Source organism: Phyllostomus discolor, chromosome 1 (assembly GCF_004126475.2).
Source record: "Phyllostomus discolor isolate MPI-MPIP mPhyDis1 chromosome 1, mPhyDis1.pri.v3, whole genome shotgun sequence".
Lineage (NCBI taxonomy): Eukaryota > Metazoa > Chordata > Mammalia > Chiroptera > Phyllostomidae > Phyllostomus > Phyllostomus discolor.
The window spans coordinates 163879628-163897998 of NC_040903.2; the positions used below are offsets into that span (position 1 = coordinate 163879628).

Sequence of the window (18371 nt, forward strand, 5' to 3'; positions counted from 1 at the left end):
TTTTTTTTCTTAAAAAGCATTGACTTAACTTTCTAGTTCCTAGTTGGGTAAAGATTCTCAGGAAGCAAAAATCAAAACCAAAGATAACTTTGCAAAGTTCGTAATTTATTCAGTTCATCTCTGCAATAAAATGTGTACTTGTGATGAATGAAATCTGAATTCCTTCCCTAAGCATAAGTTGAAGGGACTCTAAAAGTGATAGTTAATAATAAAGAGAAGTGTCAGGAGTTCAGAGGAGAAAGAGAGCTCTGGGAGTAAGGATCCTGAAGAACAGGGAAGTTAGACAACCCCGTGCCACAGCAAAAGTCAGTCCAGAAGGAAGTGACGGTCCAGGTCCTTCCCTCCATACTGATATGGTCTTAACATCCACCCTCAGTAGAAAGGCCTCAGTTGTCTATGTGCTTTTGAGAGAAGCTGCTCTTTGTCAAGGGTGTGCTTTTTCAAAATAAATGTGCTGAGCCCATACTCCCAGATTTTGGGCAGGTGTCTTTGTAAAACCTATCAGCAGATTCTGATGCACACTCCTGGTTAAAGACCACAGTTCCAGTGTGCCTTCTAGTCTCCTTGATCAGTATGACTGTAAAAAGTTTTACTGGCTGTCAGTGAAATTTTTTCATTCTTCCCCATTACTACACTCCAAAAGAATCAGTGATAATGCCTCTAGCTATCCTGTGAAAAACAGAAGATAGTAAAAAAAGAAAGGAGAAATCTAGATCTGCTCATGGGTATTGTTCTATCAGACTACTAAGGTATGAAGTTGACTTTGAAGAGGAAAAGAGAATATTCCTACTGAGCTCAAATACTCTATAGATTCAGATGGAAAGCTTCTGTGGACTCAGGAAATGACATAGATAGATAGATAGATAGATAGATAGATAGATAGACAGATAGATAGATAAGGAAGATCTTAAACTCAAGAATATTACTTTGAATGCATATCTGATTCTGACTGAACTTGCCATTTAAAAATAACATATTAGTGGCACTGCTATATCCATCATACAGAGCCCAGATCTGCTAGAGATATAGGAGGAATTATTTTATTAGGACCCTGAATTCCATGGAAGAACTGCAATTTTATTAGCTATACTATCTTACCTGAATTGCATCTAAGCTCCTTCTGAGCTTCTCATTCTACACGCTGCACTTAATGTTCAGAATCCAGCACAGAAACAGCATATTGGGATTCTTGTTCATAGTTACACCCGACACAGTCAACTCTGTTTTCATTTAAAGATGGTCACTTTAGTGGAGTCTCTGAAAATTACTTTCTTTACAGTAAGCCTTATGTTGAGGTAGTTTTATTTTGTTTAAATAATGCATTTCATTTCTGCTTGAGAACCTTAATTTTTCTGTATTTAGTAAAGTTTTGAGATAAATTAATAGAAATTTGTAGTATGGAAACACTGATCAGTCTATAAAGATTTTTTTTCTTTTTTTCTTTCTTTTTTTTCTCTCTTTTTTTTGTTCTATCTGCATAGCAGCTCTTAGCTATAATCAGTACGCAGACATTTGGATTTCTCCCTTGGACCTCTTAACATAATGTTAATTCAGGTTTCCATAAAGTTCCCTAGTATCAGCTATTGAGAGTTCATTGTTTGATTTGCTTCTTAATCACATTAACCCAAGGAAAAGGAGTGCAGGCTCCTTTTTAAAGAAAAAGAGTGTATAGTAGGGACATGGCCACTAATTCTCTCCTTACAATCGTGCATTTCCTCTGTTCTCATTAGAGTCCAAAGATCCTACTAAAAGACCTATAGCTACTGACTCATCATGTGGAAGAAATGCCTGGGAAACACTAGTAATAAAATTTGTATTTCAGCTTTGATGGAAACCAACAGAGAGCCACGAGGGCCAGGTGAAGATGACAGCACATTTCCTTTGTGAAAGAGTGAACATTTAGTTCCTTCCTACCTGCTCAGTTTCTTGTTTGTATTTATCTGCACGTTCCTCAATGGATTTTTTCTCTGACCGAGTTTGTTCCAGGTCTTTCCGGAGCTTGGCGATTTCTTCCTGTAGACTGAGAACCCGTCCAGTGGCAATCTTAGCTTCCTCCTCACTTAGTTGAAGACGTTCTAAGTCACTTCGTAGTTTTTCAGTCTCAGAGTTGTATGTTCCTTCCAGATTGGTCAATTTCTCCATGAGGCATTTGTAGTCTTTGTTCTTTAAATACACATAAACAATAAATAAATATACATACCATCAAATGTATTTAATGAGAAAACCGGGCTTATTCATGATATTCATGCCATATCATCATGATACTGTTATGAAATCTAACCAAAATTCTAACCACAACATTTATAGTAACACAATCAATACTCTCTTAGTGATACAAAGAGAGAACACACACCACTATTTCTGTTTTACAAGATGAATAACATGAAAGTGATTCTTCTCATAGTTGCAAGGCGAGTTACCAGAGTAAATTCTTAATTTCCTGATTCTTACTCTAGAAATAGGAAAATCTATACCTGCTTTTGAAAACAAATTACTGTGCTACTGAAAGCCATGTGTTAGCCAGGTGATGCCTAAGAATGATAAAATGGCCTCAGAATCACCAATTTCTTACAAATCTTTATCACCTCAAAACTCCTCCTCACACTTAGAAAACCTTCCATTCATTTTTTAGGATTTTATTTATTTATTTTTAGAGGGGAAGGGAGGGATAAAGAGAGGGAAAGAAACATCAATGTGTTGTTGCCTCTCACGCACCCCCTACTGGGGACCTTGGCCTGCAACCCAGGCATGTGCCCTGACTGGGAATTGAACTGGCCACCCTTTGATTCTCAGGCTGGCACTCAATCCACTGAGCCACACCAGCCAGGGCCAGAAAACCTTTCTGATGAATTCTATTTCATTGGTTGTTTTAACCCTCTGTGGTATTTATGTATTACTAACTACATTATCATTAGCATGAGATAAAATATTACATAGTAACTTTCTCTAAGAAATCAAACTTTTATCTCTGTAAATAGGCTATAGATTCTTCAGAATCATCCATATCTTCCTGATTCTTTGGCCACCTCAATGCTAAACAACTCACCTGCAAAAGGAACATTATACTTTATGCAAATAGATTGTAATGGCCAGAGTTTTATGAAGTATAAAGTACACAATGGCTCTTGGTCATAAAAGTCTGGAGCGCTAGTAATACTAGTTGTGTTCTCAGAAATAATCTCCAGCCTTAGTCCTTGTAATCTTACCCATGAGCTTGTCACTGTTTCCACACTCATTACTATTATTATTATTTTACTCTTCTGCTAAGACTGAAAGGTAGAGTCAGGGGAGACAAAGCTGACCATAATCCCAGTGGATTTCTCTAGGCATGCTCACTTTCAGGGCTCCTGTTTAAAACACACCTGCTCATCAACTTTGCGCTGTAGCTGCATAATCTTGTTCTCCATGCCAATGTGGAGTTTCTTATAGCGTTCTACAGAGCGGGCCTCAATCTTGAGCTTCTTCAGCTCACGCTTGGCCATCATCCGCCGAAAGCAACACTGAAGGTAAATGATGGCATGCATGGTCTTCTTGTAGTAGGTGCGAGCCAGCCAGCCCCGGACCCACTTCTGAATGATGACTGCTTTGTGCTCACGGAGTATCTACAGAGAAGCAGACGTATAAATGACATCAGACCCTGGACTAGACTCTATCAACCTATGGCTATCAGCCTAAGAAGTCATGTATTACCTAAACAGAAAGATACAAAAGTTGAAGTAACAATGTATTATGTAGATTGTACACATCAAAAATATATGGAAGCACAAAATTATTTTAAAAGGTGATTAAAAAGTTGATTTTAAAGGGTAACTTGAGAAACATAGAGTATACATGTAGAAACTGTCTAAATAAAAGACATTAGATTATTCAAAGGAAAACAATTCTAAAGAGAAAGAAAAACTCATTAGGTTTCTTATTGGTGTATGATATCTGTCAGCAACAGGAGGTCCTCTACAAAGTGAAGAGAAGTTGGCACCCTGTGAATTATGTGCTTTTAACACAAAAGACTTGGCCACCACCTGTACTGCTGATACTATCTCGCTGTGCATTATTTCTATGCTTGAGGACTTGGGGTACAACCAGTAAGGTGGCTGTAGAAGCCAACACTTGGAATGCTGCAAAGTTTATTACTGATTTATTAATATTTTGCCAGAAACAACAACAAAAAGTGACACTGTTGGTTACCCTATTTGAGGCATAGCATTCTAGTGATGATTCCCTACTGCTGTTTCAAATGTAATAGGAACCTTCTTATGGGATTCAAAGGTAGTAGGGATAAAGCTTTGAAAGGAAAGCTAAAAGTAAGATAAAGGGAAGCACACAAATCTAAATTTTGATTTGTTATACTTTCTACAAAAAAATATACTCCTCTAAACTTATAAACAACTTATAACAAAAAGGTTGCCTTATGAGTTTCTTATCACTAAGACCTTCAGGCAGAGACCATGCGTACAATTTCCAGGAGTAATGGAGAAAAAATTCTTCAAATTAAATGAAGGTTTAACTAGCAAAACTGTCTAAGGTCTATAATTTTGGCCCTCCTCACTCTATAATTTTATAAAACTCTTGTGCGATGTTAATGATATTTAAATGTGTGCCCATAAGTACTTATTAGTGACTGTTACAAATGGACACAATGTATCTCTTATAAAACTCTTTAAATGTAAAAATTCCTGAAACCATCTATTCCAATAGATAGCAGTTTAAATAGTTCCTATGTGTATGTTATGGACCTGAGCAAATCAATGAAAAAAAAAAGTGCCATTCTAGAGGATACATTTAAGAAATAAGTGGTTTAAATATCAAACCATCAAATGCAAAATAAATGTTGCTGTTTAGGAGACCTTAACAGTATCTTCGCCAGGCCAAGACTGACCTTTCTGGCTGTTGACCAAACACTAGGGCAGTCCTTTCATTCCACTAAGTGTGGTCTCTGTGCACCACACTGCAGGGAAGTTGGGCATCCAGAGCTCTCCCAGGGCATCACCATCCTCAGGGAGCCCCTTCTCTTATCTGGATGAAGAGTGACCAACTAGATAAGACTCAGTAATGACAAATTGAAGGCTTTCAGACTTTCAAACTCAAGCAGCACACAATGGCAAAGCTATTAATGTCAATTTTCCTATTCCATTTCCTTCTCTCCATGTAACTTCAGACATTGGTCCATTTTTGTAATTTCAGTCAAATAGAAACAGTATATAATTAGATCTTCCATTCTTGATTTCATTTCCATTAGTGAGTTAGAGAAATTAAACTATACCTGCTCTTCCTTAGACTCCCAAGCCCCATGAAGGGGAAGCTTGGGCTGGAAACACCAGAAACATGACCAGAGGGGTACCAATGGGGTGATACTGGACTACACATGCGCCAGCCTCTGGCCCGCGTCCCGCACTGCATCGTCGCAGTTGCAGCTGAGCTGGCCAGAGACTGACAGTCCATGTGGTAACTTTGTACAGACACAGACACAGAATACGAATAATATTAATGGAACGGATAAACAAAGTTGAAAATAATGACTCACCTTGCGATACCTATTTCTAGCCAAATAGCCTCGCAAATGAGACTGAAGAACAATAGTGGCAGCTCGTGTAATTTTGTACTTCCTGCGGGCTACATACATGCGCCAGTACTTCTGAATGACGGTGGCTGCCTTGGTTCTGTGCAGGAACTTAGCGTAGCTGGCCAAAGAAAGAAGCGGTGCATTTGTTAGTAATCAGGAAAGCCCAGGAATATATTTTATAGAGACTTAAAGCACCAATATCTTTGGCCTAAGTAGTACCTCCTTTGTGTTATTCTAGTAATATACAGTATTAAACCAACATTTACATTTATTATAATTGTATCACAATTTGTAGTTCCTCCAAATATTTTTACATTCATTATCTTATTGGAGCCTTCTCTAACCTACAGATAAGGATGTCCCATATTACCTGATTTTGCAATAAAGTGACCCTCACGGAGGGTCATTCTTTGTAGGACAGTGCTCACTGCCCCGGGCTCTGTCCCCTGGAACAGCAGACCACCTACACAGTCATCCCGTGCTCACTCCTCACCAGCTCTCTCGGGTCTATCCATCGCTAAGCACAATACTTTTCAAACTCTTTCTGTTTGGGCATAAATTCTTTAACACTAATTCATTTCTACTAATACTTCTAAATTAAAATTACCCTGACTGAAGTGCAATTCTAGGAAGGTCTTCACAGTTGATTGCTCCTGAAAACTCAACTAAGTTATTATTAACTAGTTCACATCCATGACGGTTTTAGTTTACAGATAATTTCTTCAAGCCCATATAAAAGTATAAAAAAAGAGGGGACTTCAGGCCAAGATGGAGGCATAGGTAGACATACTGTGCCTCCTCGCACAACCATAAAAAGGACAACAACAATTTAGAAACAAAATAACCACCAGAACTGACAGAAAACTGAACTGTATGGAAGTCCGACAACCAAGGAGTTAAAATAGACACATTCATCCAGACCGGTAAGTACGGCGGAATTGGGTGGCTGGGCAGAGATGGGTCGTGGCGTAAAAAGTGGTGGCACCGGGTGCAGAGGCGGTGGCTGGCAGACCCAGGACGTGGGGGCAGCAACGAGCAGACCCAGCAAGGCGGCGATTGTGAAGCGAGGCACTGCATGCAAGGCGGCTGGCTGACCAGGCAGTCCCACATTCACATGCGGATAAACCAGGTGAAACTGGGGAGCAAGACAGACCACGCAACCCAGGGTTCCAGCGCCAGGAAATAAAGCCTCAAATCACCAATTGAAAACATCTGTGGGGGTCAAGGTGCAGGGAGAGACTCCCAACCTCACAGGAGAGTTTGTTGGAGAGACTGACAGGGTCCTAAAACATACACAAGCCCACCCACATGGGATTCAGCACCAGAAAGGCCCAGTTTGCTTGGGGGAAGTGGTGGAAGGTACTGAAATCTGACAGAGAGCAGAGCAACCGCCATTGTTCCCTTTTAGACCCCACCCTGACATATAGCGTCACAACCCAGTGACTCGGTTGCCCCACCCTGGTGAACACCTAAGGCTCTGCCCCTCACAGGTAACAGGCGTATCAAGACAAAAAAAAAAGGTCCGAACAGAAGAACAGATCAAAGCTCCACAGCAAATACAACGAAGCCACAAAGAGATAGCCAACCTATCAGATGCACAGTTCAAAACACTGGTGATTAGGATGCTCACAGAATTGGTTGAATTTGGTTGCAAATTAGATGAAAAAAATGAAGGCTACACTAAGTGAAATGAAGGAAAATGCACTGGGAACCAATAGTGATGGGAAGAAAACTGGGATTCAAAACAATAGAGTGGACCAGAAGGAAGAAAAAAACAACCAAACAGAAAAGAATGAAGAAACAAGAATTCAAGAAAATGAGGAGAGGCTTAGGAACCTCTAGGACATCTTTAAACATTCCAACATCCGAATTATAGGGGTACCAGAAGGGGAAGAGGAAGAGTAACAAGTAGAAAAGTTATTTGGACAAATAATAAAGGAGAACTTCCCCAATCTGGCAAAAGAAATAGACTTCCAGGAAGTCCAGGAAGCTCAGAGAGTCCCAAAGAAGTTGGACCCAAGGAGGAACACACCAAGGCACATCATAATTACATTAGCCAAGATTAAAATGAAGGAGGGAATCCTAGAAGCAGCAAGAGATAAGGAGACAGTAACCTACAAAGGAGTTCCCATTAGACTATCAGCTGATTTTTCAAAAGAGACCTTGCAGACAAGAAGGGGCTGGAAAGAAGTATTCAAAGTCATGAAAGGCAAGGACCTACATCCAAGATTGCTCTATTCAACAAAGCTATCATTTAGAATGGAAGGGCAGATAAAATGCTTCCCGGACAAGGTCAAGTTAAAGGAGTTCATCATCACCAAACCCTTAGTATACTGAATGTTAAAGGGGCTTATCTAAGAGAAAGAAGACAAAAAATGTATAGTAAAATGACAGCAAACTCACAGTTATTAACAACCACACCTAAAACAAAAACAAAAACTAAGCAAACAACTAGAACAGGAGCAGAACCACAGAAATGGAGATCACACGGAGGGATAGCAACAGGGGAGTGGGAGGAGGAGAGAGGGGGCAAAAGTACAAAAAATAAGTAGCATAGATGGTAGGTAGAAAATAGACAGGGAGAAGGCAAGAACAGTATGGGAAATGTAGAAGCAAAAGAACTAATGACACATGAACATGAACTAAAGGGGGGAATGTGGGTGGGGGAGGGTGTGCAGGATGGAGGGGAATGAAAGGGGGGAAATGGGACAACTGTAATAGTATAATCAATAAAATATATTTTTAAAAAAGGTATAAAAAAGATACTGAAGATATGAGCACACAGTACTTTGTAATTTTTTGAGGATGAATCATAAGAGTGAGTGAATGTTTATTCTATTTAACAGTCCTTATGACTTAATTTGTTATTCCTTGAATCTAAAAAGAGGTGAGATGTTGCCTTCTCAGGTAGGAATGACCACTCAAACCCTTCCTGGTTTGGACAATGAATCAGATGAACTCTGTAGTCTTAGGAGCCATGAGCCAGAGTGGACGGGTCCCCAGGAGACCTACCATCGGGCCTGGTAGCCTCGCACATATCTCTGCACAGTGATGGCTGCCTTCCGCATGCGCAGGTACTTCTTCCGCAGTAGCCACCCTCGGATTGTCTTCTGGATCCGAATACAGGCAGCCCTCAGCTTGTCTGCCCTCAATTTTTCTAGGTAGGCCACTTGACCGGCACGGAAAAAGATCTTTGTCTTACCAAACTGGTATTTGTCCTTGTCCTATTTTTGGAAGAAATTGTACACTCAGAAGTAGAAATAATAACATGTAAACGAAACTTTAAAAGAGGAAAAAATACATCTAAAAGCAGAATCAGTGAAGGGATGAATCTATTAGCTAAAACTTGGGCTACATGATTAATAGAGCCAGATTTTTGATCCTATGCAAGTTGAGCAAATAGAAGGGGTTTTAAGGAAAACTGCAGTTTAAGAGTTATTTTCCAGAATTATTCTACCTGGAATGATTATCTGAGGCAAAAAAACTTGGTTGTGGGTTAGAGGCAGCTATTATTTGCTTGTTTGTATTTTATATATCTCAAGGAAATGGAGATGCTGACACTCCCTCTGACTGACCCAGGCTGTAAGGCTTACATCGGGTTGTGTGTTCCATGGAAAGCTGAAGGGATAGAAACACCAGTATAAAGAATAAGGCAGGAAGCAATACATACAAAATAAAAATTAAAAAACAAAAAACCTTAAGCATTTATATTAAAAGAGTTAAGTTTCTTGTTATATCTTTGCTTTATCAACAGTATCTAAAAATAAGCAAAACCCTATAAATGTTTAAAATACTTGTACAAATTTCAAAACTCCTTTTATAAAATAATTTATATCGTTCATTTACTTTTTTTCTTTTTATCCTCACCCAAGGACATGCTTACTGATTTTAAAGAGAGGGGAAGGGAGGGAGAAAGAGAAGGAGAGAAACATCGATGTGAGAGAGAAACATCTATCAGCTGCCACTCCTCACACCCAGACTGCAGCCAGAATGCACCCAGATATGGGACCAAACACACAGCCTAGGCATGTGCCCTGACTGGGAATTGAATCTGTGACCCTTCAGTTTATGGTCCAACCAACTGAGCTCCAACCAACTGAGCAACACTGCCAGGGCCATTTATTTTTCATTACAGGTGGAGTTGAGTAGTAAACACAGATATGCATGCGATTTTTAGTGTATTACATTTTGATCCGCCTTATCTAGAAGCATGAATGTTATTAACCATTCTCGTATAAAAAGAAGGGTGGAATTTATTTATAATAATCACAACTGTGATGTGAAATTGTGTGAAAAGAGAAAATTCCTTTCCTCTGTAAGCAGGTATCTCCTATCTTGTACATGAAACTGGAAAATAAGAAATCTCTACATATATCTAAACTACCTAAAATTATTTCAATTTTAATCAATAAAATTTACATAGAAAGCCTAGCTGGAGATATAAAAAGAGCTAGAAAGTGGTTCACTCTCTTTCTCCCTGTCCCATCTCAGCCTCCCCCCCACCACCCCATACCCACCCTGCCCTCTGTGGGTACCTCTGTGCTGCAAAGCCCTGAACCAGCCGGGAGTGGTCTGGGGGAGGAGGCCAGGCCTAGGACCGTTTCTCCCTTCTGCCCTGCATTTCCATCTGAACCCAGGTTGGAGAGCAGTTGGGCCAAACTCAGAGAGCATCTGATTCTTTTACACATTCTTAAGGAAATGGTCTTAGCTCTTACAAAAAAATATTATACAGAAGAGATATTACATTTAGTTAATTATGACTAACTACCTCAGAGTGAGGTAATACATCCAAACTAGTGTCAAACAAATGAAAAAATTTTTTAAATCTTTCATAAATCTTAAATTCTCAAGGACCTAGATCAGTGGTTCTCAAAGCATAATCCAAGACGAGCATCAGCAAGTTGTTGGACCCAGCCCAGACCTACTGAGTCAGAAGTTCTAGGCGTGGGGTGCTGCCATCTGCACTTTTTAACAAGCCCTGCAGGTGACTCTGACGTGTTCCAAAGTCTGAGCCTCCTTAGCTTGGAAGGCAAGACTCTCCAAACACCAACCTACGCTTCCTAAACATTTCCCTACTGTCTCACACACTAATCTTAAAGTGCAAAGAAACTACATTACTGCTTGCTGAGCAAACTCTATGCTTTCCTACTTCTTCACGTCATGCTCTCTGTTAAAATATTCTTCTTCCACTTTTATAAAATTTTACCCATTCTTCAGGGCCGGACACAAAACACATGCCTCCCATGACACTATGCCTCCTTTCCACAGCAGATGTGGCTTTGCCTTGCTCTAATTTCCTGTCTCACTCCCTCAGCCCATGAGAGACATTAAGATATATTATATTCACCTTTAAAATGCATTAATTTCCAAGAAAGACTATGTTATCAGAGGAGGAGACTTAGTTTTTTCTTTGTCACATAGCATCTTACTTACTTCCATAATAAATACTAGGTAAATTTTTATAGATAATGATCAAACTCAAAAAAGAATGCGTCTCTAGTCTGGGTCCAGGCGTGATGGTGGACTACCACCTTCACCGGTCAGGCTGAGCTTCCCAAATACAGGGAGCCTCGACCTCCAAGGCAGTGTGCCCCTCCACCCTCTCAGCCCTGAACAATCTGGATTAGTGGTATTTGGATATTCCCAGGGCTCTTACAGATTATAATCACAAAGCCTGTGGCCATAATCTGTTCAGATAAAGATAAGTGAAAATTTTTCTTACCAGAATCAGTTTCTCTAATACATTCTTACATGTCTGCTTTCTGTCACTCAGTACATCTTTCTGCTTCATTAGGACACGGTAACGACTGAAAAATTCTTGGTACGTCCACCTATAGAAAGAGACTCACATTAGCTTATTTAAAGAAGTGGGAACCTCTTCCATTAGGATCCCTTATATCTGAAAAATGCCAAGCTTACCGTGAGGGGAACCCTGCTGCACTGATTCGGATGGTCTCCAGGACACCACATGCTCTCAGCTGCTGTACTGCCCTCTTCTCATCAAACCTGCATGTACAAATCAAAGTCATTAATACAGAGAAGCCTGGCTGCAGCCCCAAAGTACCCTCCTCAGTCCAGAGATTAAATTCTTCAGTAAAGTGCCAAATGGATGCATTAGAAAAGAAAGCATTCAAAAGTTGGAGGAGTTATCAAAATGGAAAACTCCCTGTGAGAATGGGAAGGAGACAATTAGCAGTAAAATGAAAGAGCCATAAACATTATTTCTCGTTTCCCACTACAACTCACAGGAAATACCATGGAGAATATTAGAAACAACAACAACAAACAAACAACCCCACTCCTGTCCTTTGCCCATACTGATTACATGGCTTGGCCTGACTCTCCATTCTCATAACTCTGTAATTCTTTAGCTCACCATACAGGCTCCCCTGGAATAAAGACTGGCTACCTCTGGAGATTTTTCTAACAAGAAGGACGCATTAAATATGTCCCAGTTATCCTTATAAAAAAATTATTGGTGTTCTAAAAGCTATTCAACTCAGTGGAATGTGTATATCCTAAGCATTTATAGTGTCCACATCAATAAAAAATACTTTTGTTTTGTATTTTGTCTTATATGATTTATGTTTATTTTACTCTAAACAACTGTCATCTTAACATTAAATTAACCCTAAAAGAGGAAGTGGTAAGACCTGCCACCTGCTGGATGATCACTCCCTTTACTCCCCCAGTTAAGCTCCAAGCGTCCTCTCCAACCCTCTGCCGTGCTATTTTGTCAAGTGTTCTGGTGTCCTGGAGAGCGGCCCAGGGCTTGGCAGCTTCTTCCTGCTTCCCACTTCCTCTAGAAAGGGCTTCCCGGCAATGAGGAAGATATATCAGTTTTTAGAACTACCCTCCAGTGTGAGGCAAAACACCCCAAGGGCAGAGCTGGCTGGGGTGTAGGAAAAAGAGCACTCCTACACTGTAGAGTGGGAGTTGGAGCTATTGTAACTTTTGGTAAATGTGCCTAATTTTGACCCACAAATTCCACTTCTATAAATACATTATCTTAAGGAGGTAATCAGGCAAAAACACAAAAATGTTTGGCAGAAAATGTTTATCACAGCATTGCTGGAATAACCTAAAAGCACTTAGTAGGAAATAATTCAAATAAATGATGGTATGTCTACATAACGGGACACCATGTAGCCACTAGAATGATGATGTGGATTTTTATTTACTAACATGGACAGTATCCACAATTTATTAAGATAAAAGCAGAAACAAGACAGCAATTACGGCATGAACCCTCCCCTTTTATTAGTATGTCTCTCGTTCTCTCTTTTATTCTCTCCCTCTCTCTCTCTCTCTCTCATACACACACACACACACACACCGAGCAGGGAAGGAAAAAATGTTGGCCATTAATATCCAGTTATCTCTCTGGGTATAATGAATGCTCTGTAATGTATTTTAATAGTATTTTACATTTCCTGAAAATTGTTTTTACAATGCACATGTTACTTTTAAAATTGGAGAAATATTTCCCTTTTGGAAAAAAAAACCCTTTTCCTCCATATATGGTAATTGACGTAGAACAAGATGTTCGGTAAAAGCAGATACTCTGTGATGGTTTCAGCAGTTGAAAAGTGACAGGGGTAACTGTGAGCCTTGGCCAAAACAGTCTTACCCAACCAGCTCTGGTTTCAACTAATGTCCAAATTAACAAAAGCCCAGAAAGATCTTAAACCGAAGCAAATTCAAAACAGAAATTAGAGCTATGAATGCTTGCTTAATCTCAACTTTTAGAATCTTCAGAAGGCTAACTACTAATTTGTTCTCACATTCTTAAAAAGGAACAGAAATGGAAAAAATGCACACAAAGCAATCTTGAGAAAGAACAACAACACCGGAGGCATCACACTCCCTGATTTCAAACATTATGAAAGTATAGGATATGGGCATGAAAACAGATACACAGTCAATGGGACAGAATAGAGTACAGAAACAAACTCCCACATATATGGCCAATTACTTTATGATAAACAAGCCAAAAATATATAATATACAGTCTCTTTGACAAATGTGTTGGAAAAACTGGACAGCAACATGCAAACAGTGAAACTGGAGCACTACCTCACACCACGCACAAAAATGAACTCGAAATGGAATAAAGACTTGATCATAAGGCCTAGGACCATAAAATTCCTAGAAGCAAATATAGGTGGTAAGATCCCTGACATAGTTCTTGGTGATGATTTTTTGAATCTGACACCAAAAATAAAAGTAACAAAAGCAAAAATAAACAAGTTAGATCATATCAAACTAAAAAGCTTCCACACAACAAAGGAAATTCATCAACAAAATAAAAAGGCAACCTAGTGAGTGGAAAAAATGTTTGAAAATTATATAACTAACACAGAGTTAACATCTAAAATACATAAAGAACTCACACAACCTAATAGAAAAAAATCTAAATTAAAAAATGAACAGAAGATCTAAATATATATTTTTCCAAAGAAGATCTACAGATGGCCAACAGGTACATAAAAAGATGCTCAAATTACTAATCCTCACAGAAATGCAAATCAAAACCAAAATGAGATACCGTCTCACACTTGTTAGAATATCTATTACCAAAACAACAAGAAGTAAGTGTTGGTGAGGAGGTGAAAACAGGGAACCTTCTCTCAGTGGGAAAGTAAACAGGTGTAGCCAGTATAAAAAACAGTATGTAGATGTCTCAAAAATTAAAAATACAACTATCATATAATCCAGTAATTCCACTTCTGGGTATTTATCCAAAAAAACCCCAAAAACATTAACTCAAAAAGACATATGCATCCCCACATTCACTGAAGCATTATTTATAATAGCCAAAATGTGGTAACAACCAAATATGTGGATGAATGAATAAAGAAACTGTTGTATATATACAATAGAATATTCTTCAGCCATAAAAGAAAGTGAAATCCTGCCATTTGCGGCAACATAGACGGACCTTGAAGGCATATCGCTAAACGAAATTAAGTCAGAGAAAGACAAATACCATGTGATCCCTCCTATATGTGAAGTCTAAAATACACAAAGCAAAACAAAACAACACACACACACACACACACACACACACACAATCCAAGCTCAGATTCAGAGAATTGACTGTCAGTGGCCAGGGGTAGGGGTAGGTGGGTAAGAGGAATGGGTAAATGAAGGGGGTAGGGAACCAGAGTTAAAAAAATATATTTTTTTAATTCAGTGAACTAGTGGTTTCCCTCTACAACACATGAAGAATTATCTAAATAGTTTTTCCTTCTATTAATTTGGTAATCCTTATGAGATATGGATCCTTTTAAATTCAGCAGTTGAGAAACACTTACGTGAATGGGAACTTGAAATCATTAGGCTTAATACAGCGCACGTAATGAGGGGTGGTGGCATTGAGGGTCTCCATTAGCAGATGAAGGGAATTTCGGAACTGCACAGAAAAGAGCAGGAAGGGGCATGAAGGTTTCATCAAAGCCAAAGATAATGTAAAACAATTTAAAATTTTCTTCTAATACATTAGTAGAGATTGACCCATCCTCCAAAGGGAAGCTGACACTAAACAAGAATTCTAGGACTTGAGGTTAAAATTTGCTTAAGTTCTACCATTTGCATGCTTACTCTGCTAAACATACACTCACTCTCTCCCACTCCTTTTCCTGGCCCCCCTTTTTTAATAGACTCTATTTTCTTAGTGCGCTTTTAGGTTCACAGGAAAATTGAAGAGAAGATACACAGATTTTCCATACACCCCTTGTCCCCACACATGCACAGCCTTCCCCACTGTTACATCTCCCACCACAGTCGTACATCCGTCATAACTGATGAATTTACATTGACACACCTTAATCTCCCAAAGTCCATCGTTTACATCAGAGTTCAGTCTACCCACTCCCCTTTTAATAGAAGTTTCTGCTGTTTTCTATTGCACACTCAGAATTCTGACTAAAAATATAACTGCTTTAAGAATATCAAGACCATTAATCATGTACAGTGGGAGTTTTGCTATAAGCTAGTGAAAAATATAGCAGATGACTTGAAAGAGTATAGGGCCCTGGCTGGTATGGCTCAGTGGGTTGAGTGCCAGCCTGTGAACCAAAAGGTCGCCTGTTCAGTTCCCAGTCAGGGAACATGCCTGGGTTGCGGGCTGGGTCCCCAGTCGGGGATGTGCAAGAGGCAACCCATCATAAAAAGAGTATAGGAAATGAGGGGAGAATGGGAGAGTACATCCAGGGTGGGTTACCACTGTGGACATTACGGGCATTAAGGACTGGAGGCAGTGGACCGGTGTCTGGCCCCACTTCTTGTCTGTACCGGGCACAGGGTCCCACACACAGGAAAACAAGCTGACTAGTGCTCAGCCTCCTCTCTAAAAGCCCTAGGCCACTGATCAGGCACTAAGCATGTATGCCACACTTCCCACTCCCCACAGAGCATAAGACATCCAAAAAAGGAGAAGGCATTGTTCCAGCTGAAGGAGCTGATGCTCTGCACAAATCCAGGGAGGAAACACCCAGAGAATAAATACAACAAGTCAGCAGTGTTCTGGAAGGAAGAAGAATGAAGATGTGGAGAAGACTATTTTGGGAAAGGCTTAATCAGAGTCACAGGTCTCAAGCTAGGTGAGGAGACACGGGGAGCGGGTGCAAGGGGGTGGAATGGACAGGGAAAGCTGTAGCCTCTCTTCACCTGAGGATCCCACCTGGGAGGCTGAGAAAGGAAGACCTGAAGCTTCAGCTGAGCCGGAGGGGAAACCCGAACTCACCTGGTGCCCCACCGTTTTCTTGTGCTCTTTGGCCGTCTGACCTGGTCGACCTTTGGTGGGCTTTGCAGAAAGGCGGGTGAGGGGCGTACGCCCTGAAGAGGTGGCTGAGGTTGGACTAATGGCCTTCTCATCATCTTGAAATAATTCTGGTAGCATCTTAAACTGAGTCAGAGAGAACAAAAGGAAATTATACTCTAAACTCAAACTGAAATGTAAACCTTTACAGAAACATTATGAAGATTTGTGATCCATAATGATTCCTTTAAGTAAACTCTTTCAGAGTCACACTCCAGAAATAATCAGTATCTGTGTTGGGAGCCAAAAGTGTTAAGAGGAAGGTGCCATATATGCTACAAAAATACAGGTGGAAAAATGCAGTACTTCTACAACCATGTTTGGGGGAAACAAAATCAAAACTCCACTAAGACTTGAAATCCTAATCTACTCTAAACATATTACTGAGTTTCAACTATAATTATTTTATGAGCAAAATGCTCACTGAAAGCCCAATCTTTTACCTTAGTTCCACAAAATATTTTATCACCAAGTTTCATTTGTCTACTCACTAATTCAAATGGTGAGCACTAGGTAAAAAGCATCACTGAAAATCTCAGCAGGAAGGGTGTGGGGTACTAGGTCTGCAGTATTAAAATATTAAAAAATAGTTATGAATTGGTAATAATTTTTAGAAAATAAATTGGATTATGGGGTTGGGGAGATGAGGGATAAATAAAAACAACCCTGTCCTTATCCTGTAAGCTTTTATATTTTGTTTTCAAAGGATTTATACCTTGATTGCATACTTCTGTAATCAATTTTGTATTCTAGCAATATGAAATATTATCAAAATGTTTGGTACTTGTTAAGTGGGTGGATGGTATCAGTCACTAGGGTTGGGAAAAATTTTTTGGAGCAAAAGAGACTTTGAACTCATCCAGAAAAACATCTTGCATATATATATCTTTATAACAGTGCCCCATTCCACATAAAGTAAATCTTTTTCATAAGTGAAATTACAATAGAAACTACCAATTATTTATCTAATAATCTCAAAAATATCTCAAGAAATAATTTTCTTGGAGGGTTCTTTCATTAAAAAACAAAATCAGATCACTTGATTTGCTATTAATTTATATATCAATCATAAGGGGAATTTAGGAAATAATTCATGATGTTACACATAACATACCACTAACAGTTCCTTGCTACACAAACGAATGTATCCCTTGCTTTATAGAATAAATAATATATGTTAGCCTGGTTGGCTACAAAAAGGGGAAAAAATGTTTTACTATATCTTATATTGCAATGTTAAAGCTATGTTCCAAAGGGGAAAAACAAGGGTTCCTAAGATTTGACTTGAAAACTCAGCATGGGGTTAATCATTAATTTTCCAAATTAATTTTTCTTAAAAAAAAAAAAGGGAGAGCATTGTATTAGAAACTGCTCTACAATTTCTTCTTTAGCAGTTGTTCCTCATGGGCCACTTTTCTAAGGCTTCTTTCCTGACTCCTCTCCAGGCCCGCCTCTACAAATTGAAATGCCTAACGACTCTGGCCTTTCTATGTTTTGATCTATCAGTTCTCCCTGAGCAATCTCATCCAGTCCCACTGCTTTAAACCACCTAGTTCTAAAGACTTCCAAATTTATGTCACCTACTCTGACTTTTCTCATGACCCCACTGATCTTCATTTCCAACTTCTTATACGACACGTTCACTTGGACTATCTAACTGCCTTCTCAAGCAAAGCATGTTCAAGGCAGAACTCTTGATTCTTTCTCCCAAAGCCTGATCCTTTGTAAGTCTTCATCTCAGTTAATGACACCATCATCCATCCAGTATCTCAGGCCAAAAACATAGAAACCATCCTCAATTTCTCCCATTCTCTCACTCTCCACTCAATCCATCAAGACCTGTCAACTCTACCCACAAATTATACACCAGCCCCACTGCTACAATCCTGGTACGCCACCTCTCACCTGGATCACTGCTGCCTCATCTCCACTCACCCTAAACACATCGTTACCCAGTAGCATATCAATCCCTATATGAAAACCTTCCAG

The 18371-nt window shown here is 39.5% G+C and overlaps 1 protein-coding gene across 6 annotated transcripts in view; it reads right to left on the bottom strand.

Moving 5' to 3' along the window:
* The window catches only part of MYO5A (myosin VA), a 176943-nt gene that overhangs the window by 50291 nt on the left and 108281 nt on the right, over positions 1 to 18371 (bottom strand). For all 6 annotated transcript variants that reach the window (XM_036033632.1, XM_036033649.1, XM_036033646.1 and 3 more), the window contains exons 15-22: positions 16308 to 16469; positions 14878 to 14975; positions 11480 to 11566; positions 11283 to 11391; positions 8573 to 8784; positions 5522 to 5678; positions 3363 to 3602; positions 1915 to 2163 (exon numbers count right to left, since the gene is read on the bottom strand). In XM_036033632.1, the coding sequence (XP_035889525.1) occupies positions 1915 to 2163; positions 3363 to 3602; positions 5522 to 5678; positions 8573 to 8784; positions 11283 to 11391; positions 11480 to 11566; positions 14878 to 14975; positions 16308 to 16469 (1314 nt within the window). The remainder of the gene's footprint in view (positions 1 to 1914; positions 2164 to 3362; positions 3603 to 5521; positions 5679 to 8572; positions 8785 to 11282; positions 11392 to 11479; positions 11567 to 14877; positions 14976 to 16307; positions 16470 to 18371) is intronic.